At 37.1% G+C, this 24412-nt stretch overlaps 1 protein-coding gene across 9 annotated transcripts in view; it reads right to left on the reverse strand.

Annotated features, from left to right (window-relative positions):
• Positions 1 to 24412, reverse strand: part of FRY (FRY microtubule binding protein) — a 212841-nt gene that overhangs the window by 71532 nt on the left and 116897 nt on the right. For all 9 annotated transcript variants that reach the window (XM_069882639.1, XM_069882631.1, XM_069882600.1 and 6 more), the window contains 13 exons: positions 23608 to 23779; positions 22192 to 22324; positions 17606 to 17713; positions 13017 to 13272; positions 11747 to 11929; positions 10789 to 10875; positions 8865 to 9124; positions 7058 to 7247; positions 6194 to 6318; positions 5948 to 6005; positions 2846 to 2937; positions 2475 to 2647; positions 66 to 226 (listed from right to left, as the gene is read on the reverse strand). In XM_069882639.1, the coding sequence (XP_069738740.1) occupies positions 66 to 226; positions 2475 to 2647; positions 2846 to 2937; positions 5948 to 6005; positions 6194 to 6318; positions 7058 to 7247; positions 8865 to 9124; positions 10789 to 10875; positions 11747 to 11929; positions 13017 to 13272; positions 17606 to 17713; positions 22192 to 22324; positions 23608 to 23779 (1998 nt within the window). The remainder of the gene's footprint in view (positions 1 to 65; positions 227 to 2474; positions 2648 to 2845; positions 2938 to 5947; positions 6006 to 6193; positions 6319 to 7057; positions 7248 to 8864; positions 9125 to 10788; positions 10876 to 11746; positions 11930 to 13016; positions 13273 to 17605; positions 17714 to 22191; positions 22325 to 23607; positions 23780 to 24412) is intronic.

Consider the following 24412-nt stretch of genomic DNA (forward strand, 5'->3'; position numbering starts at 1 on the left):
CTCACAATTAGTTATATTTTGACTGGAAAACTGTTATTACTGATTTTGACCGTAAAATTTAATACCTTTAATGCACAATACTGGTATCTTGTAATCTGATGATTTCTATCGCTGTAACGGTCCAGCGGTGTGAACATAATACTGAAAGGTCCTGCCCACTGGCTGAATAAGATGAACAGGTGATGCCTCAAGCTCTGCTGAGGGAAGAGAAATCTCCTGTGGTGAACTAAGTGAACAGAAATAGAAATAGAAATAGTTGTGATTTGATAATGTTAAATACACATTCATGTGGCAGAAATGATAACACGAATTTCAGATTTCTACAGAGATTTTCCTAAGTGTTCAGTATAGATGTACTCCAAAGTATCTAAGCTCCTTTTAATAAATCTAACGTAGTCAATAAGATGTATCTCATTTCTAAGAACCTTCAATGTGTACAAATACTGACTTCAGAAACAGCAAGCAAGAAATTAATTATATAATCAAGCTTTTAACTGTCTCTTGCAATTCTTAAATGGTAAATATTTACTTCTGTTTTCCAGTCCTTTAAATGCAAGCCCAAACATATGTGTCTTATTCTAATATAGTAATAGGTAGGGACAAGAAATAAAAGAAAGTTGGTGCTTGCTTGTTTATGACAAAGCTGTGGTATATTTTCTAAATTACCTGACCAAACAAAAAATATCTTGAATTCTTAACCATGTGGAGAAAAAAAAGAGAGATCTTTTAAACAATAGCTTTAAATCCCTAAAGCAAAACATGACGGCAGAGGTGGTATTATATTTATTAAAAAGACTGGCAAACTGCTACTGGCCAATTACTTTTCATCTATAAACTGTGCTGGAAGCCAACAAAGTCTAAATAGACAATAGTAATGCAAATCGATATGAACAGTGGTTAAAGATGATAGATGTTGACTCAATAAACATTTGTTTTATACGAGTTAAATGTTATGGCTTAGTTAGTTATTGAATCACAGAATCATAGAATCATAGAATAACCAGGTTGGAAGAGACCCACCGGATCATCGAGTCCAACCATTCCTATTAAAATTCAATTACATTTGAACAAGTTTTTGAAATGGGTTTGGTCTTCCATAAACCATGTAATGAACAGAACAACAGAAATTATTGTCAGACATCATAACATCCTTTAATATTACTGGATGCAACATATAGTATTATCTTCCATGCAATTTGACCTGAACTTTAAATAGATTAATAGAAGACTAGTTTACTTCTGGAACACAAAGGAGTGTAGCCATGAGCAGTGCTAAGTTATAAACATTCCTCATGGTTGCCTATATATTTTAAAGTTGTCTTGTTAGCAAAGAATATACCTCTACAGAATTGCATACTGAATTATTAAAATGCAGCACTTATTCTTGCATTCTCTAAAAACACACAACATGGCTTCCTCATTGTGGAAAATTGATACAACCCACATCCCTTTGTCATGTGTCTTGTAGAATGTGAGAATAAATGCAAAGAGGAAGGCTTTTGGAAATACTCCTGGAAAATCTATATTGTTAATGAGCATCATTCAGAAAAGGAATAAAGGAAAGGAATACAATGTTTTGTTTGTAAACAGCAGCTAAGAACTTGACACCACTCAGTTTGAAGGGAATTTTTTTACTGTCTTAAATGAGAACAGCAGGAATGCCATTTTTTCCTTATTTTGCCCCAACTATCATACACTTTTTATGTATCCTACAACTATAGAACTTCGACAAAATTTGCACACTGAGGCTGTGTGCAACATGAACATGTTTGTTCATTATTTATTCCTTTGCTGTACTGTTTTAAATTTCTTCTTATTTGTTGCTACCAGTGCTGTGATGTCCTGTCATAAATGATCTGGAGCCAGCAGATTTACACAGACGGAGTAATCTCCAGACTTTATCTTCCAGTAGTTACACAGACTTTAAAGCAGACTTTTTTTTTTTTTTCAAATGGAGTTATATTACATTTCTGATCTTGCAATATATAAAAAGCATGAAATCAACTGAAGAAATCTTTGCTGTATGACTGGAGTCAGGTAACATTGGATACAGTCTCAACACCTCAAGCAAGTTTCTCACTACATTTTATATTGCACGTTTTCTGCACCTATCTATATTTTTCAAGGCTTGTCTGAGTTTATGAAGGGTCTGGCAATAAAGTCAAAGGAAAGCAAATAAGGCCTTAAACCAAAGAAATCTAGAGATCCTAAATGTCACAGAAAATGTCTTTCCTACGCTTTCAAAGACATGGTTCTTATATATGAATACTATAAGCTTCAGCAAGCTTTACAGCTGTTTTATTTTAATCTTAATAGACTTCTGAACACATTTTTGTCCACATGCCCCTTTACATTCATTATTTTTTAATTTACAAGCAGTGAAAAAACACAGAAAAAAAGAAATAAAAAATTACTTTCACAGTACATATGTTAAATGCAATCGCATGGTATGTTAAGATAATTTAGCACCATACCTGGAACACACTGAATCAAGTTGGCAATCATTGCACTGAAATGTGCTCTCATATCCTTAAGGATTTCAACTTCTTTATCATTTTCAGCCTCCAGAAGCATGCGAGTCAGATCAACGTACTCTAAAAACAAGGCTCCAAGGGCTAATGTATCTCTTTCTAAGGCTCCATTTGTACTAGCATAAAGGAAAGTTACACATTAATATAGAGTAACAGTGTAGTTATACTACAGTTTTCTGAAGAAATGCATAAAATATCTCTCCATACCTGGTAAAGATCTCTCCATATTCTTCCAAGAACATACCAACATAAACTCAACTGTTGTACATGCATTTCACTTAAAGATCAATATTTGTGATGACTGGTAGTCCTACCTGTCACTTATAACACCAGCATCAGCTAGCAGCTCAAAAATTCGCAGTAACTGTAGTCTTAGAAGATCTCGCCGTTCTCGACGTTTCTTGTTCTTGGAATTTTAAAAAAAAAGCAAACATTTTTATATGTATAGGTGCATACATTAAAACCCAGTAACTTCAGAAATGTCAACACAGTAGTGAGATGTGAGAATACCAGCTCAAACATTTTTTTCATACAGAAACTTGACTGCTTTTGGATATTTTACCATAACAGCGTGCTTATAGTCAACACAGAACTAAGTATAATCAACTGTTTGCCTTTGTAACTATTCTTGAAGAACTCTAACAGCTACCATAGTTAGCAGTGAAAATGTGGAAAAGAAACAATGAAATACTGGATAAAGATTAACTAATATTCAAGGTTCCTGTGCCAATAAAACATGCTGTGTTCAGGTAGCAGGGATATTCACGTTAGTTAGCTGCATCTAGTTTGGTGTTGGAAGCATTGTGAAGTGCAGAACAGACATCCAGACTCCAGGAAAATATTTTAGCGATTAGTTATTCCAGAATGTGGTAATGCTGCAGCTACACAATCACCCATTTTCAAGTTAGCTTCTAGCAGACACGGCTCTAGTACACTCTTGGATACATCGACTGCAGTGGTTGTACACACAGTTAACACACTCCTTTGGTTGAATAGAACTGCACTGCTGTTAACCAGTTCATTGTATCTCACTGCCTTCTAGAAAGTTGCTCTTTCTGTCTTCTATCTTGCCTTGAAAGATGTGAATGCAACAAGGCCTGTTCTTTGCTGAAGTGCTAAATTGACTTGTTTCTTAGTATACTGCATCTCTACTAAGCAAAAAATCTGAGAAGGTCAAAAAGCTACTATTACACTCAGAGAAATTTTCTACCAGAACAAAAAAAGCTTAGAGAAACTCAGATTTTCATCTTCAGAAGAGGAACTGCAACAGTATCAGAGGTAATCTGGCAAGCTCTGTGCCAGTGCCCACATGGCAGATCTTGTGTAACATCCACTTTGGTTTAATCCTGTAGTCCTTGGCTGTGCTGATAATTCTCTTTCTAGTCATAATATGTCAATTCAAGGACACTATTTATGATGTGTTGGACACCTGCTTGCTGACATGGAGGCTTGCCATGTTCTCTAAGGCTACTTGACCTGTACCAGTCACTCCTAGGTGACTCCTAGGTGGTGGTGCTGCTTGCAGGAGGGTGGCACAGTTCTTCATATCAGGAGCAACAGACGAATTAAATAACATTGCAGTCTCTTGTTCTTGTATTCCTCTACTGACACTTGCACGTGATTCCTGAGTGCAGACTGGATACGTGTGTCTCCAGAAAAGGCTTTTAAAGCCTAAGTTGTTTTCAGTGGTGCACAGGCAGAAATACAGAGGCAAGTGGTTGCACTAATGTGTATTAATCCACTTCTGCCCAGTACCAAGCGAAGTAACCTTCAAATAAAAGGCTTCATAGGGACTGAGGGCACACAAGTCAATTATGGTGTGAAACAACACAGAGTGAAAATGGTAGTGGATGTTTGCCAGACACAGAATTATTAAAAACTGTCCACATAAAACATGAATTAAACACCTGCCAAGTAAATTAGGTTTTATTTATTTCCATATTGGGCATAGCTGAAAGCCTCTGTCTACCTATTAATGATTTAACTTCTTCTTGACCACCATTTTCTGTGTGGCTTCTCCACTAAAGACTAGGGCTAGGCAGCCAGGGACAGCACACATGTCACCATTATGATACCTGATTGAAACTGCTGTTGAGGACAGAGTAGGGAACACAGTTTGAAATTGGCCGAGAAACAGATAAACAAGCCTGTGTAGGGGACAGTATTAATGCAACAACATTGTTTTCTGTATGCAGACGTATAGACTTCTCAGCAGAGTTGCATGAACACAATGGATGTGCCCTATGCTGGTAAACAGAGACAGAGAGAGAGACAGAGAGAGAGACAGAGACAGTCTGTGGCCCTGAAGTCACAGCACAGGCTGCCTCACATTTCCACTGCTCCAGAAGACCACAAAAAGGCTGTCAGGTGTTGCCTAGTGGGACTCATGCAATGCATCTCTGCCCAAAGCATTATCACTGAGTGTTTTCTTATCACAAACTGCCTGCTCCAACCGAAGGGCTGTGCTGCAGCCAAAGCACTGAGTTCACACCTTGGCCCATAGGCTGCTGCACACAGAGAGGAAGGAGATGAGGAGAAGCACATCAGAGCAAAAGCAGCTGGGGTAGTTTGGAGGACTCTGTCTGGCGGCTTGTGCCTGGGAGTGAGCTACTTCCAGAGCAATCTCAGATTTCTGTCTTGGAGCCAGCTGGAATGGTCCAAAACTAAGCCAGGGGTGGTAAATTCAGAAGGATGGCAACTCGGGCCCAGTACTAAAGGTGTCCCCATGGCTTTACTCATTCAGCCACACACTTCCTAGGACTAAACTACTTACTGAGGCTACAGAGTCTGTCACCAGAGGTTTTTAAGAACAGTTTAGACAACATCTGTCAAGAATGACACAAGACTAGTTCACCCTCCCTTGCATGGATTGGATGATCTGTTAGGATCTCGTCTAGCACTACTTTCTATTGAAACAAAAGACAGTACTAAATTGAAGGTGAAATGACAGATCAATGTCAGTTAACCTGTTGTATTTAGAATGAAAAAATGTAGTCAATAAAAAAATCAAAATAGGTGACCCTGCCTACTCTGTAAATAAAAAGCACATCTGAACTCTGCTGTGAAACGTGCTTGCAGTCCACCTACGCTGCAAGGTATTTTTTCCAGATATCGCAAGTGGATTTCCAATATATTTGAATTTCATACGAGGAGATTCTCCATTTGACTGGAAATATATCCTTAAAATGGATTTCTATATTGTACATTTTGTTTCTCTGATAGAATTTATACAAAACTAGGTTTTAATGGAATTATTTTAAGTTATGTTCTTATACACAATTAGCAAAACTCTTGCTGCACACAGAATTTAACTTGTTACTTAGCACAAAAGAATATACTTGTATTTCAAAGAGGTGGCATTGCTACACTTAAGTTAATTTTGCAGATTAAACAGACATTTAATTTCTGCAACTAACCTCTGGTCTTCTTTCTAGGGCTTCTTTCATGAGTGGATGAAGTTCTTCTACTAATTCCCTAAATTAAAAAAAACAAAACTTTGTAAGCAAAATCTAGTTTTCTCTGAAAAATATCAATATTTTATTCAATGTATAAAACCAAATGTCTAAAGTGCAAATAAAAATTTGAGTATATTTAAATTACAACAAAAATGATGCATTTGGATCACAGGCAAAAAAATTAGAATGTGATAAATGGGGAAGTACCTGAAAACAAGGGAGTTTGTTCTTCCAAATCCTAATACAAGTGATTCTGTTATTTCTATGCTTTCAAGTCTCATCAAAGGCACTAGCTGCTTTAGTAAGACTCCAACAGATGGAGTTCCAATAGCCTAAAATATAGTAAGAAATTATTGACATGTAATTGTCAGAATTGGCAGTATTAAGTTAATAGAATTTATTTTTTACAAAAATACATTGTCCAAGAACCAATACATATTTTAAAATTGCTGAAATGATTTTACTGTTGTGCATATCAATACACCTGTCTGTTACATCACAACCATCTCAATAAGGCTTATCAAATAAATAAATCTGCAAAATATCTGGTTTCATTCAGATTATTATAATTTATTTAATTTGTTGTTTCATTAAAATACTCTAGTAATTGCATTTGTGGACCTACTGCTCCTATCAGGTTGTCACTACTTGAAACTGTATTTCATATAATACTCCTTCATGTCCAACAGTCACATAATGTTTATTCAGAAATCTGTCTTATTGCTTAATAATTTTCATAAATTTACAAATTGGACTACTCTACAAGGAAATACAGGGGATGATAAACTAAAGTTAACCTCAACACAAATGTCCAGAACTTCTATACTTTCAATATACATCACCTAGAATGTGAAAAAAGTAGTATTTTGAAAATGCCATGTCTTTTGCCTAACATTTATTGACACATCATGTCAATACAGATGTTTTAATTGTTAAGTATGTGTCTTAAGCAGTTTGTGTATATCAAGATATTCTCCTAACTGAAATAGTTTCATCTGGAGATGATTTTCCATGCAGATACAGTTTAAAACTCTCCTAATTTAATAATTTGTTTGAAACAGGATGCATCACCTTATTATCATAGTTCACTGTTCCATCAGGAGTGGTAGCCATGATCTCTGGTGTAGAAGCACGCAGGTGTCCTGGACTCATAATACTGGGCTTTGCTACTCCAAAACAGAGAATAAGATAGTTTCTCCACAAAGTAACATAGTTGTCTGCACTGCTTGCTGTACTTGTTTTCTTTGCATTAACAGGAATACTAGAATTTAAAAAGAAATTAATATTATTAAAATAATTTCCCAGTTTTAATTAAACAGTACTTTAACATTTTTTAAAATGGAATAAAACATGCTACATATCCACCAGCTGCAATTCATAGAATCATTAGGTTAGAAAAGGCCCTTGAGATCATCAGCTCCAATTGTGCCTCTCTACTACTAAATCATGTCCCAAGCACCTCACCTACTTGCCTTTTAAACACCTCCAAGGATGGTGACTCTACCACCTCCCTGAGCAGCCTGTTCTGGTGCTTGATAACCCTTTCTGTGAAGAAATTTTTCCTAATGTCCAACCTAAACTTTCCCTGACACAGCTTAAGGCCATTCCCTCTTGTTCTGTCACCTATCACCTGGGCGAAGAGACCAACACCCACCTGTCTGCATCCTCCTTTCAGGTAGTTGTAGAGAGCAATAAGGTCTCCCCTCAACTTCCTCTTCTCCATGCTAAGCAACCCCAGTTCCCTCAGCCACGCCTCGCAAGACTTGTTTTCCAGCCCCTTCACCAGCTTCGTTGCTCTTCTCTGGACACGCTCCAGAGCCTCAACATCCTTCTTGTGGTGAGGGGCCCAGAACTGAACACAGGATTCGAGGTGCAGCCTCACCAGTGCTGAGTACAAGGGCACAATCACTTCCATGGTCCTGCTGGCCACACCATTTCTGATACAAGCCAAGATGCCATTGACCTTCTTGGCCACCTGGGCACACTGCTGGCTCATGTTCAGTTGGCTATCAACCAACACTCCCAGGTCTTTCTCTGCCAGGTAGCTTTCTAGTCACTCTGCCCAAAGCCTGTAGTGCTGTAAGGGGGTTTTGTGTCTCAAGTGCAGGACTTGGCACTTGGTCTTTTTAAAACCTCATCCCATTGGTCTCAGCCCATCGATCCAGCCTGTTCAGATCCCTTTGCAGAGCCTCGCTACCCTCCAGCAGATCCACACTTCCTCCCAGTTTAGTGTTGTCCACGAACTTGCTAAGGGTGCATTCGATCCCCTCATCCAGGTCATTGATAAAGATACTGAACAGGACTCCAGTTATGTGAGCCATCCCACCACATTTCTGTGAGAGCAATTATATCATAGTCCTCTTGCCTTACACTAACTTCTGTCTCCTTCTGCTTATGGCCCATGCTACATGCATTGGTGTAGATGCACTTCAGTTGGGCTGTTGATCCTGATACGTACCTAAGAGGAACAGTCTTAATTCCTAAGCAACTACTCACTGAATTATCCAACCCTTCTGTGGAGACATTTGAAGTGCTATTCTTCACTCCCTGTGAGGTGGCAGATCAAGGGTCCTTGCTAGCACACCATCCCTTAGAAACCGTAGTGCCATTCCCAGGCTTTTTTTGATCAAGCCTGGTTATGTCCCCATCCCCTTTCACATCTAGTTTAAACTTTCAACATTACATGATATATGGGAAAAAACTCAATGAAGGTAGAAGACTAGAGTCTTCCACAAGTTGCAATTATGAAACTCAAAACTGAATGTCCAGGTAGCACTTTGCAGGACTTACAGACTGATACTGAAATGAGACTTAAAAGCTCTTGTATTAAAATCATGCAACCTGTAAAAAAGAAAGTTAAGTGCAGATTGCCACTTACTTTGGATCCACAAGAGGCATTATCAGCTGTAGCCTTGTGAAAGCATATGGCCAAGCATAGCTGAGAGCTGTAGGACAATGTTTTGGTAAATTTTCTTGCCTAAGAAAACTGAAGAGGCAAAGAACCCATGGGTCTTTAACGGACTGTGCAAATATCCAGACATGGGAAGGACTTTTCACATCATAATGGCTATTTACTAGGACAGCATTCCACTCCACCAGCCACTGTAAATCCACGCTGTGTGTTAATGGGATTGTTGTCTACAGAGAGAAAAGATAAAACATCACAGTGACAGTAATTTATTCCCTGCCATGTTCCTCTTCAGTGCTTGTCTTTATTTTCAAGCTCCATGGCCAACTTCTGGTGGATATTTTAGACCAACACTTTAATGCTTCACACCACATTACCCTTTAATTCAATAAGAGCTTTTTATACATTCTGAGAATTGCTACCTCATAACTTCCCCTCTAGTTTCTCCTTAAAGCTACCATTTACTGCGATAGGCATAACAACTTGCCCTTAAACTCTATGATAAATAATGATTATGCTGATCAGTATAATATCATTGTTACTTTATATTCTCCTTGCTGTCTGCAGCTATCTATTGTCTCTTGTATGACCCTGCAGTCTGCAATAGGTAGCAGACTGTCCTTATCTTCATTGAACACCCAGACAGAGCCTTAGCCCATGATTAAGACTCTTACACGCTTTGACAATATGATAAATACCAAGCTATTAATAAATATTCTTCAGAATTCATCAGGGCATTTGAATGTGTAAGGAATTAAGAGGCTGAAGCAGGCGTTTATACCTGTTTAACCCACTTTAAATCTTACTACCTTTATTGGCAAGCAGAGTTCTTGTATCAATAAACCATTTCTCTACTGTAATTTAAATTTCATCTTAAAAAAAGCAACTTTAATCACATGTATTTTAGCATCCTTATTATTCACTTATCAGACCTGAGATAGAACGTAGCAGTTAACTGCATTCTGCATCCACTGCTATGGAAGTAATCATCCACTAAAATATCAAGTACGTACACATTTGGTTTACTATGTTATTAATGTATAGAATTAAAGCACAAAATCCAGACCTTCACCCACAGACACTGCAACACCTAAACCCAGGTGCTGTTATTTCATTTGAATTTCCTATATCCTGGGTTGCAAAGCCAGAATGTCTCTTGCTTGCTCAGTTTCTGATCCCTCAGCTTTTCAGTTTTCAGACACACAGCGGCCTGACTTCACCATCAGTTTGATATCTCCTTCCTCCCCTAAGAAAGGGCACCCATGTGGCAAAGACCAATTGTTGCTTTAAAAATCACCAAAACTGATAGCTCCTGTTGTCTGGACAAGGGCTCGTATCTCTAAGATCGTACGCAAAACAAATCGCCCTATGTATCAGTTCCTCTGCTGATACTTTTCATCCAAAGTCCCTACTGCATCTTTGCTTCCTCTGGTGGCATGTTAGATGCATCAGGCCCATGAGATCCTCCAGCTGTAAATTGCTCTAGAGTTTTGGTCTAGGCAGGACCACTCCTGAGCACACAAATGAACGAAAGCTCATTGCCTTCTGGAGCAGATGATAGCAGTGACTAACTTCCAAGCACCCCAAGTATTGAGGTGGTGCTAGCAACAAGGCTTCCTCAGCAGTTCCACTGGATGCAGGTCACAGGTCCAGAATCCACGTAGTTTGGATTATAAACTTTGTTATACTTCTTTTTTCTATATGTAGTACCTTCTATATCCATAGCATGGCTATTTTCATGGAGCATATTGTCTGGTATCTTGTGGAGCCCTGGAGCTCTTGGGCAGATTCATGGAGCCTTAAAGCTGTATGATTTCTTTAGTATTACACGTTTGATATTTGTTATGTCCATGCACTATGTAAACACTAGCAGCAACAGTAAAGTAATACTTACTGAATCTGAAACAGCGACATGAATAAAACTTTCGAGAATAGAAGAACTCAACTGATCCATGACATCAATCATAGGCCTGTCATCATCCTGCATAACACAGAGAACAAAAGTTAACTGCTCTCCTGACCAAATTATTTCCCTTCTTATTTTGCTGCTACATGAACTAGAACAACCTAAAAATTATGAGATGAATCTAAAATGGACAAAAAACCTCATGGGTGCATTTTGTCTTTTTCATATTAACCTAGGAACAAAGTCCAGGCTGTGCTTTGAAATGAAGTTAATTTGTGGCAATAGCTCACTGCTTACTGAACAAAAGCACATATCGGAAAACCCCAAATGACTTTGGATAGCTGGTATCAAAAGACTGAAAAATTAGCTTACTGTTTATTAAAGCATTCCTTTGCCATGAACACACATATTTGTGTTCTCAGGCATTTAGATGGCTCACTGAGCTGTGACCGCCAACGCACAACATGACTCTCTATATTTCTATATCCATAAAAAAGACTTAAGAGGTTTTTACTATACAAGGAAAATGTATGTGAATAATCTTAAATGTGTCTTATGTTGTGTTGGTTTACAAAATGGTATGCTACAGGAATGAGTTTTACTCCCAATACAAATTTATAATCCTGACAATACAAAAATGATCTATGCAGTAAAAAAAGCTTTTACAGTGTCTTTTACATTCACATCATGCCAAGAGAAAATATTAAATTGCTCTACATGTTTCCCTTCAAATTCCTGTACAGGGCACATGTTACTAATGTTACACTGTCGCTTACACAGAAAGGTTTGCAGTGTTAAGGCAAACAGAGGTTGCAAGCTCAAACCAAGTGCTTTTTTACAAACTAACTGCACACCTGCAATTATGTTAAAAGCAACTGTAATAGCAGCTTTCAGCTTTTATCTTTGGAAACTTTTAATTCAAAGTTCCAGAGAAGGAAAATCATACCTCTGCTTGGCCAAGGGCCAGGAATAAAGCACGGATCTCTCTGAGAATTAAAACAGCTAGTTTACGTGTAGCAACCTGGAAACTACACAGCAGAACCAGTGCAAATCCTTCGACTGCGTGTAGTACATTAGAATAGGGGCTTCTTTCAGACTGTATCCTGTGGCTGGATCCATTTGGTATCAACTGTAGAATAGTGCAAGGGGGAAAAATGGAGTGAAGGTGTTTGAAAACCAGGTCTCCAAGAAACATTCTATGTAACGAGGACATATAAAGAAATAAATGCAGAAGTCATGTACATGCTGAAGTAGGAGACTGATGGCATTCCCTCAAACAACCAAGCTTTGTTGCTTTAAGTTCCCTTCTTCCACAAAACCAATATATGATCAGGATCCTTTGGCCAAACCCCTCCTTCTGTTTGCAATACAACTACCTGCTTTGTTCCATCCTCCACTGAAAAAACAAATGGGTAAATCAGACTGTGAAAATCTCACATCTTTCCTATTCCAGATAGCAGGTCTCTCTCTGATCCTGTAGCAGACACCACCTTATCTGTGGCTTCTAGAACTTCAGCCCAACAGTAAAGTGTTAACAATACTTACTGAAAAATATGTGAAGCTTTCAGTTTTATACATTTTTATATTACCTATTAATTAATGGTCCTCTGTGATATAGAGCAGATATCATGCTTGCTCAAAAGAAAAAAAATTCCAATGTGATTGGATTAGGAGATAAGAAGCCTGAAAATCATCTCTCATAGTGAAATTATCTGTGGAACAGTGCATACGGGAGGAGCACGAGCAAAGCTGCTTGGTTCCCAGGAATGTTTGTAACACATGGAGACAGCAGGCTGTAGAAACAACAAGGTTCACTGATGTTTTTGAATCAACTCAATGAAATGGCTAAAGGAAGGGGGAGAGTCACATCACTCTTCTCAGCATTCCCACTAGCATTATCAATCAGTTTCAGTCCTGGGAAAATGTCCTTCTGCCACATGTACATACACATATTTCACTTTGTGCTTTTGTTGATGTGCATATTTCAGTTTGACATGCATTCTATTAGGTTGCTCAACCACAGTAACATCTGCTGTGTTACCCATGGACATAGCTGTCCTCAAAGACAGCTGAACTAATTACTTTAGAAAACCTTACATAGTGAATTCTTCTCAGGTGAGTAAATACAAAACATATAAACCACAGCAATATCAAGGAACATAATTTCTCCCTTCAATTAGTATAAAAGTTAGGACACAGATCTCTTGATTTCATACCTCTGTAGATCTGGTTTTTGCCTGTTCAGAAGCTTTTCCTGGAGTATGTATTACAAGCTTCCATTGTGTAAGCAACTGCAGTAGCAACTTCAATGAAGTATCAAGAAGGGTATGATGCATATCATTCACTTCACGTAGCAGAAAATTAGTAAAACCAAAGAGTACATCCTCCCGCCAGTCAACAAAGTCAACAAGTAGACCCTGAAGAGAATTCTGTGCAATGTGTCGAAGTTCATCGTCCATATGAATAGACAGCCTGTAAGTAAAAGTAAACATCAAGTAATAACAATCTAAGGACTGTTTATCGTGGCAAGAAGCATGTTTCTCAGTAACTAAACAGTGACAAAAAATTCCCAGTGACAACATAAATTTCAACGATACTATCAGTGTTTCATTATTACTGACCACAATTAACATCCTTAACCTATTTTTGTACTGTAATTACTGCTACAACAGTACCTGAATATATTCATAGATCCAAAAGAAGCCTTTTTGTCACTCCTAAAAGATAGTAGCTTTAAAATACATGATTTGGCAACTTTGCTCTCTTCCCAAACCAAGTACGCTTATTGATTTACTCATTTGTAAAGTAACTCCCATTTAGTTATGGCAATAAAAGGCTTATAGGTTAATGCATAATATCACAATTTACATTTTTATTTGTTTACTTCCAACATAGAAACAAAATAATCACACCACTTCAGCTGCCTAACAAAATTAATCTTTAGCCAAGAAGCAAATCAAAATTACTGAAAGTAAATCTTCAAAAGCTATGAAGAGAAGCATTCAAATTAAAAAAATGCTTCATGTTTTAAACATTTTAGGATACAGAAATGGGAAAATCAGTCTCAGGACTCTTCATACTTTTAAAAACACATCAGATGCCCCCAAAGTCCTGAAAGATGGAGCAATTGTAGATCCCATTTACAATTTTATTTCCTTCTTTATTTGCATTTTCCTGAAGTTCTTTTCAACAGAAAAATTCTATATAATTTATTTTGATGCAGAAATTATCAAACCCCTTCTATGTTGGTAGCTTGGCAGAATGAAGTAAATTTAGATCAGTATTATCTGCAATTTTTGGTTCACTGCCTTTATGATGCATTTTGTTCTCATTACGCAGGAGACTGTAATTTTCTGTAGTGTGTTAGAAGTAATTTTCAAAGTATTTTATCTAAATTTAATCAACATAGTTGAAAACAAGTATGCGTTACAAAGAAGTGGACAGAAATCTAGGAAAAAAAACCCCAAAACAGCCAAATGGAGTGGAACCAAATTCCATTCAGTTGGAAGTGTCTGATGAGATGTGGCTCATAACAAATTTGTTTCATTATAGCTGCCTAATTGGGAGGCAAGGGACATTTCAGTTAAGTCAAAGGAAAGCAACTGCCAAGAAACTTCACCCCTAGTGAATATGACTCCAAAAATAACTGTTATGCTTTAATTACCACGTGACTTCCTACATAATTTGAAAACACAGTATTTTGTTGTGCTAAGAAATGATCATTTTTGTCTCCTCTTAGGAACACCAGAAGCAGATAAACAAGCAAAACCCCCTGAGACTATGATTAAGTCATCCATGAAATGTAATAACAGAAAAGTAATAACATGAAAAGTAATAACAGAAAAAAGGACACAAAAGAAATACATCTCTAAGCACAAGTTACCATGCAACAGCATTATCAAATGAGATAAAATTCAAATTTAATGTAAGAATGCATCTGTGTATCACCAGTTTATGACAAGAAGCTTGAGATGGCAATTAAATGTTAGTCTGTTTGCTTGCACTTGGGTCAGTTACATTTAAAGTCCTACTTGGGAATTGTTAATGACTGGATTCAGTGGGCAGTGAAAAAGCAAAAGGCACAGGATAACTTGATGTCTGTGTTAAGGCTTGTAATTTGAATACAGCTATCCTGGAAGAAAGTCTAGCTGCTGAGTTACAAGCTCCTGGAAAAAGCCAAAAGACAGATCTGTCATGAGGATGAAAAATTCAAACCAAATTGCGAATAAAAGAAACAATTAACCCATAGATGTTATTTTATCTTTAGTGAAAAGAAAATATTTAACAGCTTTCCATCCCAACAACACAGACACACAGAAGTCCCTGACAGAACAGCTTGGGTTCTCCTCAGACACAGAAAGGAGCTGAAACCTCACCTCTTCCAAGTTTTTTATCCTTGTATTGGTTTTAGTCTCTGACTCAGAAAAGACACAAGACTATAATACAGCGTTCTCTAGAACAGCAGACTTGCCTCCGGGGACTATTTTTTCATAACTGGGAGAAGTAGTCAAGCTGGATCCAAATAAACACAGCACAGTACAGAGAATGTAGAAGCAGCTCTGGTGCTGGGGTAGTCTGGAGACTTAGACTAAGATTAGGCCAGGTATAAACTCCTTAAAGGGTTTATTACTTTCTTCTCTGAAGCTATACTTTTGTAGACTGTTTTTAGTCCACAGTGCCCCAGACTAAATAGACCTCATTCTTCCAACACACCGATCTCTCTTTCTCTTGTTCTCTGGTCAGTGTCTTCTTCAACTGCAATGTCCCATCTTGGATGTTGTTCTTGGACTCAGGCATCCTTGATATTGATTAGACCAGAAGATCTTTTCCAAAAATCTTTTACACTTACTTGTGAATAAGGGTTGTCTTTTCACAGGAACATAACTTATTTTTGTGTATTCAGTTTGTGATCCTGTCCTGCAATACTGTGACCCAATCCAGTTATTTCAACACCCTGCTATACACCTCCTGAAACATGAACTATTTACTGCTTTCCAATTTATTATGCATCCACTTACTTTTACATAAATTGTATTTCCCTTGCTTATACTTGAGAATCTTATTTAAAACAGTATCCATGTCTCAAAGACACTGTAGCATGAGTCCATGTAGGAGATGAGAATAGCGTACTAAAGTTCCCTTGTTGGGAAAAGGCTGAGAATGTAACTGCTTCCAAAGTTGCTCCAGAGATGCTGGCCTGAGCTCCTCTTGATGTCTCACCTCTTTTCTCAGTTAAGTCAGACAACCCAGCAGACCTACTGCTTGCATTGTACCACCATGGAAATGGGTTAACCCAAGAAATGCTTACAAACTGATTGTGGCTAAAGAATCACAACTGACCTTTTCTGCAAGAAGTTTGATGACAGAATAAAGGCAGACCAGCAGTTATAGCAACAGTTGTGAGAATTAAAAAGGGAAGCATCAGTTTATGAAGAAATCCATAACAGTCTCCTTCTTGAGTAGTGACAGGTCTGACCTGTACAATCCTCTGAGACTTGAAGAGCTGTGACCAGAATGGATACCTGCTTTCTACTACCTCAGTTAAAGCCATTACTAAGAACAGAAAGCTAGTTAAAATATTGGATTAAAGGAAAACACATCCTTTTCAGTTTTGCTTAAGCAGAATTGATCTTACTACTTAGTGTGGTATCTGCATAATTTGATAATGTAATGATTTAAAGCAAACCACAAGTGATTTATCGCAGAGGGTGTAAACACAAGGAAATCAAGCTGGCTATGCACCACAGAATACCTACCCTTGGCTGCAATTTTGGCTTGTTTAGCTGTCTGCACTCTTTATTGCTAGCAGAATTAATTGTCTCACTGTTTTAGCACTTTGCTGGGAATTGGGAGTTCACAGAGCAGAAAAAACTGCTTTTGCATTTAACCCTCTGACTCCCACACCTGCCATTCCTCAAAGATGTTTCAAAAGCAAGAACAGAGGGGCAAAGATTGCTTTGTCGCAGCTACCTGAGAGCAACATGCTGCAAAGGCTTGATGAGTTGATTTACCACCATAATCCACTTATACAAATAACACATGCTGTTATTACATTAATAACACATGCTACAAACTTCAACTTGGATACTAGAACTGAAATGTAACAGACTTTACTGTACTGACCAGTACCTGTTATCACAATTAGATGCAGTAAGTCACTGTTTTGATGTTCTGAAACCTAAACTGTTTTACCAGTCATGTATTGTAGGCTGCCTTCTTCCGTGAAGTCTATCTAGATAGACTTAATGAACTCCAAGGACAGAGGATGTAAAATTTTAACTTAACCTTTCCTTTATTTTCCGTCTTAAAGAAAAAAGATATTAAAACAATTCTCATAAATTAAAAAATTATTTGGAAATGCACCACACCTAGAACGTTCTGTTTTATCAAACAGACATGTAAGAATCATAAATCAAAACTAAGCAGGTGTCTTTACATTTTTCCACTACACAGAAAAGATGTTCTTCCCTGTTAAGTACAATGCTCTGATGGGTTAAAAAAAAAAAGGCAATAAATGGTGAATAGCATGATGAATGGTGAATATAATGAAGACTAGTGAATATCATGTAATCTACACACTGCAAGAAAAGAGTTCTGGGTGCCCTACCTACTCTCTTATAAATTAGGAGCCTAAAATATAAACACAATGCCTTTAAAAAGATCAGACTTCTATGTCTTACCCATTACTATCAGATTACTTTTTATAAGCATATGGTTATGTCTAAGAAAGAGTTATGCATTCTGTGGCTCAGTTTTTCTGACTGCTCTATTCCCCTCGATAGTCATTTAATGCCTGAAAACTTACCTGGCCAGCAAGTCGATCAACTCAAGTTTTGACATCCCATCAGGAAGCAGTCGAGGAATAGCAGCAACACATGTTCTGAACAGATCAATTTTTGGTTTTCTTTCACCACTGAAAAATTAAACCAGAATTTTTATTAAGCTTAAGTAACTATGTTGAATGCCCACCTACAGTTTTTCAGAATAGTCTGGACATAATGGAATGCCAGAAGCCTAGTGAGAACATCAGGACAGAAAGCTAGACCCTATAAATGAAATAAGAGGGAAATATGCATAAATGTTTCCATTGAATAAATGGTTTCAGTTTTGACATTTTTTCATGCATTATTACCTATACAGTGCTTGAAAAATCAGTTATTACTGCCTCACTTGTTTCTCTGAAAGGAACTGGCAGATATATCACAATGGAATTATAATGTAGGAGAGTTCCTCCACCAAGATCAGCATTTGCGTGATGCAACCTTTGGATAAGGCAATGAGAAAAAAGCTAAAGTGTTCCTCATCACAGTGCAGCAATAGCACACCAGTTCTACAAAGCAAATAGCAGATATGCAAAACCCAAAATGACAAGACTCAAGACCAGACAGGTGCCCTCAAAAAGGCATAGGTCTATGGAAATCATGCACCACACATTGTTAGACTGAAAAAGACGCATACTTTAGAAGTAGGTATGGCCAGAGAGTTTCTATTGATCCTTACCTGAGACAACAGCACTTAGAAACCATTATCAGCTAAAACACGTTTAAGTAGCCCAAGGGTGCTCTGAACTGTGCAATGGTTCAACTGCTTCCTAACAACCTGGGAAAGTGGTTGAGTTCAAAGTTCAATGTAAACCAAAAACTAGGTTGCAAGTCCTTAAGTCCTCTAAAATTAGCTCAAGTTTCAGCTGCTGATTATCTTCACAACAGAGGCAGTTGTTTTTTGACTTGTTTCCAATTTTTTTTTCAAAAAAAGTCTTTCAGACAGACCCCAAAATGTGTTTCTTTATTCACTCATTTTCAACTCAATAACCTATTATTTGACAATTGAATATAGAAGAAATAACCAAAGCATAACAGCATTTCAAACTGTACAGTCTTTCCCACAATATTACTAATTATTAGCCCATAATATGCTTTCGAGAATAGAAAGAGTAAGGTCCTATTTGGGGACCCTACTATAAATATGCAGATTAGAACTATTCCTACTTTAATATGCTTCCAATTGAACTAGAAAAGAATGGAAGGAAAAGAGAGATGCTGAGAAGCATTGTAAGCTGCTAAACACCATGTTGAAATTTGGTGACAAACCAGAAAATGAACCTAGTTTTCCTGCACCCTAGTCCAACGCCCTGCTTTCCACATTACTCTGCCTCTCCGCTCAACAGAGAGCATTGCATTAGGATGCCTTACTTCTGTGTTCGGCCACAGAGAAAGCTTAAATGCAATACCATCTCACAAGTCTAAAATAAGATTTACAGAATAACACTGAGTAACACTCTATAAATAAGATTTATAGAGTAACGCTAAAATAATGGGTACAGAAAAGGTATAAACACACACCGGGCTGACTTAATCCAAAGATTAAAGACAGGCGTTTTTTTAGTTAATTACATTCTTTCTCTTAACACTGTATATGCTTATCAGTTTGGATATATACTACCTTAATAGAATAATATGATCGTAGAATCATAAAATCACCAGGTTGGAAAAGACCTCTTCGATCATCGAGTCCAACCATTCCTATCTACCCCTAAACCATGTCCCTGAGCACCTCGTCTACCTGTCTTTTAAACCCCTTCAAGGACGGTGACTGAACCACATGATGATATGATTTTAATCTATTGACTTACATTGCACAATGACAGAAAATTATTTTCACAATGAATTATCTCTGTCTCATTGTATATATATCCTAACAGACAGAACTTCAAAGAAAGTATCAGCAATTGACTTGAAAAACAGTAAAATGCAACATCTCTTCTGAGAACGTGGTTATAAACTTCCAACTATTATTGCCAATGCAAATACTAGTTGTATTTGCATAGTATTTTTATACTTGTAAAGTGCCACTGGCAATTTTATCTCCAGGAAAACCAATGAGGTTTTCTTGCTGACTTGAAACAGAAAGTGAACTTTGCAGTTTCCTTATTATCAGTCCCCAGCAAGGATAAACAGTTTGTGCATTTAAAATGGAGGCAGGTAAAATAATAGTCTGAGAGGAAACTGTTAGGAAGGCAAATGAATAATTATTAGTAAATTTCAAATCTGTGGGTGTTCCATGGCTTATCAGCTGCTCAAAAGACTAGCAGGAGAAGATCCAAATCTAAGGCTCAACTTATCTGAGCTACCAGGCACTGCATGCGAAGTGTCTGGCAAGGGGGCTCACAGGACTCTGCTGTCATTGTTGGCTGTCTCAGGATCCAGCAGGACAAGCTCTGGATGTACACACTGACAGCTGCCCTCACCTGGAGGCGTGTGTTTCCATTTCAGCTGTATCAGATTTTAGTTAGGTATTGTCAGCAAAAATCTCTGAAGTACTTGCAGGAACATGTTTGTATGTTAGCAAAATGGATGCCCTATTCTGAGTATATGCTGGAAAATAGTTATAACCAGTACTGAAATTCAGATTGCAACAGGAGGATGCAGAGGATGCTCATTAGTATTTTAGTAAGGCTCTTCAAAGTGGCATTTACTACTTCAACAATAAATGCTTAAAGGATCAGTGATACAATACAGAAGCATGTCTAACACTGCCAAAGAAAATTCCACGATCTGTATACTTTAAAGTTTTATGACTATTCAGTGCCCAGCTACTTCCCTCTCATTCTTATTTGTTATGAAAAATAATATTATGATGTTCAGTTTATAAAATAACATTAACTGTCTGTAAATATGACAAAAGCCGTAACTTCAAAGAACAGAAAAATGTAGTGTTGAATCTATGTATTAAAGCCCATAAGAACTCAAAAGAAGCGTGTAACTCTAGTGAAGCATGAAGTTCTGTGAATAAAATGATAAACAATTACATAAAACCAATATATTGGCTTTTCCAGTTACCATGCACAATGCAGCTTTTAAAAGAGCCATTTTAAATGCTGATAGTAACAGCTATTGATATTTTTCATGAGTTCACATGACTTTAGATCCACTGATAATTAATCATCCCAGGTTTTTTTTTTTCCTAGGGAGAACAAGTAAAATATGTTCTGTTTTTCCTTTCAAGTGTAATTGGATACAAAGTACAACACAGAAATACAGTAACTTACATGTCTACATCTGCCAACCTTAAAATCTTCCGGTCTCTAACAAAAATTACTACCAAACCATAAGACTTCCTGAAATTTAAAACTCTCTCACATCTATTTGTTCACTGCCTGTAAAAATAAACAACACTTTGGTGATACTGACAGACCATAAAAAGGACCTCTACACCTAAGGTTCAGTACACTTCTGATCTAAGTGCTCAAGGTTTTACTATGCAATTGTCTTTTGGGAATAAATTGTGAGTTTTAAAATTCACTTTCCTTCTCACAAAAGTCTGGATACCCAAAATGGTTATGAAAACTGTGAGTACTGAGAAGTATAGCAGGTAGCACTGTAAGAAAAGTATTAAATATTATCAGCAAGTAATACTGGAATTTAATATAAATAAAGTAAAAAAACGCTAAAGAAACAAAGAGCTTATGATGTCATCTACACAGTCACAGCAATAAACAAGGGCAGAGAAATGACATTAAAACATAAAATTATATCAGCTGTAAAAAGCACTTGTATTTGGCCAGCCATTAAGATCTATCTACCACTCATGGTAATTTTAGCAAGTTGTCCTTCTTTTATGAAAAAAAACAATCTTGAGGAGATGAATGTACTTTTAATTACACCTCAAACTTTTTTCCAGAGGTTGTTTCTCTTCTAGCGTAACTACCATGTCCACCCTTCTAACAGGAAAAGATATACAAGGAATCTGTACAATTGGGATCTCTCAAATCCATGCTCTGCATTGCATCAAATAATGTCTCTGTGACTCTAAAGCCTACTAGATGTCCACCTCACTAAACTTTCTCCAGGAAACTTCCCTCATTAAGAATTTTGGATGAGAGTGTAAAATGCTGTTATTCAACACTGCTTGAGATGTGCTGGTTTGATTCTGTTACAGTGGGGTACTTTTTAAATCCAAGACTTTATCTTTTTAATTAAGATTTGATTTTGATTACAGGCATGAATAGTAATGGAAATTTTAAAAGATTATTATTATTTATAGAGATTAGCAGAATGTGTTGCATTCATTTTGAAGTTCAGTCATGCAAATATACCCTGAAACAGTGTTCTGAGTATAGGCTGAGAGGTTCTCTTTCTGGGCTTTCAGCTTCTACCATCTAAACATTCATAGGATTCACATGTGATTTTGGCTACATTCAATTCCAAACACTGCAACATGCAAAGAAGTTCAATCTACCTGTCATGAACAGTTTTGCAAAGTATATGCTAACTAAGCTAAATGTTCCTGTTACTTGCTATTTCTCTGATGACTCCTTATAAACAGAAATAGAGAAAAGTACTGAAATTACATCTCAGTATTTTATGGGATTTACTGTTGTTTAGCACTCACGTAATCATGTCTTCAGGTTCTTTGTTAAGCATCTGTATGTTGGTTAGCATCATGCACCGACCCACTTCCTTGTCAAGGTGTCTGAGTATGTTGTCCACAGCTTTTCTCACTTGAGAATAATATAATGACATACCTGGGATATTTATAGAAAAAGATACTTTGAAAAACAAAGCTGCTTACTCATGCTGTGCTGCATAAATTAAGAAAAATGTTTTTCTCATGAGACAGCATATTCCACTAATAATGTTACCCTGATTCAGAGATGGAATATATCGCCCTCTCCAGAAGGAATGCTATTACATATAGAAACAGTCCAAGTGACAAAGATAGACAGATAGACAGACAGACAGACAGACACAAACACACACATACACACATATATTTTTCCTGGAGAAAAAAAAAAATACTTAGTAAAAATATGTCCCTGCACTGTCAAATGTAGCTACCAAGTTTGGATACAATCAAAAGTTCAATGGGAGAGCAGAAGACAGAACAAAATAAAGGAATTACCTAGCTTAATCTTTCTTCACCTAACACGGTGAAGAAATTCATAATAAAATATAAGAATTCAATAGTGTAACCATTTATTATCAAACACATGAGGAGTAACCAAACCGAACTGAATTAGTGGCAGCACTAAATATTCTGTCTGCTGTACATTTCAAAAGCAGTGGGTCTTACATGGTTTATTTTCTTGATATTACTACAATGATCTAGCAGCAGCACAAGACAGGTCTTTGCCACTGCTGTAGAAGTATGAAGACTTTGTTTCATTTACATAACTTCGGGGACTTAATGAAGTGCTAAGGTGCATAGCCCAATTTTCTTTTTTTGCCAGCAAAACCAGACACCTCCAGGGCATGATACAGCTCTTTTCCTACAGAACAGTATTCTCTCTCTACATTGACTAAAGGAAGCTTAAGGAAACGGTCCTTTCAACTGATACGCTTCAGCTTTATTTCACATTTAGAAGTTTCTGCCATTTTGAAAGTCTCACTTGGTGTGAGATACTGCAATTAAAATAAGGATATCAAAGGAAACTTCATTGGTTTTCAAAGCTCTTACATTTTTATGAGCACAGGCACCGTTTCTAGTAAGATACATATCCATGAATAAACACAGCTATTCAGCACTGAAAGAAGCTAATTCTTAACTATCTGTGTACTTAACACCCTGAGAACACATGCTTACTACCACTTGTGTGGTACCACTTGTGTGGTACCACTGAAAGTAACTAAAAAACTAGTATCTGTCAAACGAAATCATATATTTTGATAGAATGCACAATAAAGTAAACATTTACAGTAAAGAGATCAACTGACTACTTGGCAATAGTAAATTATTCTGCTCAGGTACTAAAGAGTTTTTCACGTTCATTCCAATCCAAGTTTCTATATTATCCATTCTCTTACCGACCTATCATTTTAGCTTCTTCCTCTGTAAGAGTTTTGCTCAAATAGGTTTTCTTCACTCTGAGAGTGTTTCCAGAGGGAAGGACAGCTCCAGTCACTGGCATTGGAGGTTCACCATCTTTTTGCTGCAAGCTATCAGCAATTACCAAGAAAGCTCTCAGACCAATATTCATTCTCTGTAAAGTTTGGAAGATGAATGAGTATCATAATCAAATAATCATGTTCTTCTTATATTCTTCAATCCCTATGAGATTTTTAGTATATATTTGCCAGCTTTTTTTCTTTATCTCCCCTACATTGACTAAACTGATATATTTTGAAAAAAAATCTGACGAAATAGATTATGAAGTCATATTTGCACTATAAGCAGTGCTGTCCCCTCTCAAAACTTTACTTCTAAGTATTTTCATTAGTACATTACCTCTTTATCTTCAGGAGAAAACATGCGGACTTGACCTTGAGTTTAGTAATAAATCTTAGCTGGACCAAATGTCCTATACGGTCGTTACAAAAAAAGATCTGCAGGCTTTGCATTGCAACTACTGAAAGACCAGAACATTCTAAATTTTGCAGGAACATATTCCAAAACTTCAGAAGTTGTCCTACTTACAGTCTCCCAAAGGTGCGTTTACATAGATTGTGTATATATTTTTAGAATGCTGAAGTCTACATACATCAAAAAGCATCCCTATTATTTCATTGTTTTCAGACTTATATTGTTGAGAAACAGTAAAATTTCACTGTTGATTCATCAAGAAGCTAAGGACTCAGCTCATTCAATGATTATATACAACGTCCTTTGCAGGACC

The sequence above is a fragment of the Phaenicophaeus curvirostris genome, chromosome 1 (genome assembly GCF_032191515.1).
Source record: "Phaenicophaeus curvirostris isolate KB17595 chromosome 1, BPBGC_Pcur_1.0, whole genome shotgun sequence".
In the NCBI taxonomy this organism is placed as follows: domain Eukaryota; kingdom Metazoa; phylum Chordata; class Aves; order Cuculiformes; family Cuculidae; genus Phaenicophaeus; species Phaenicophaeus curvirostris.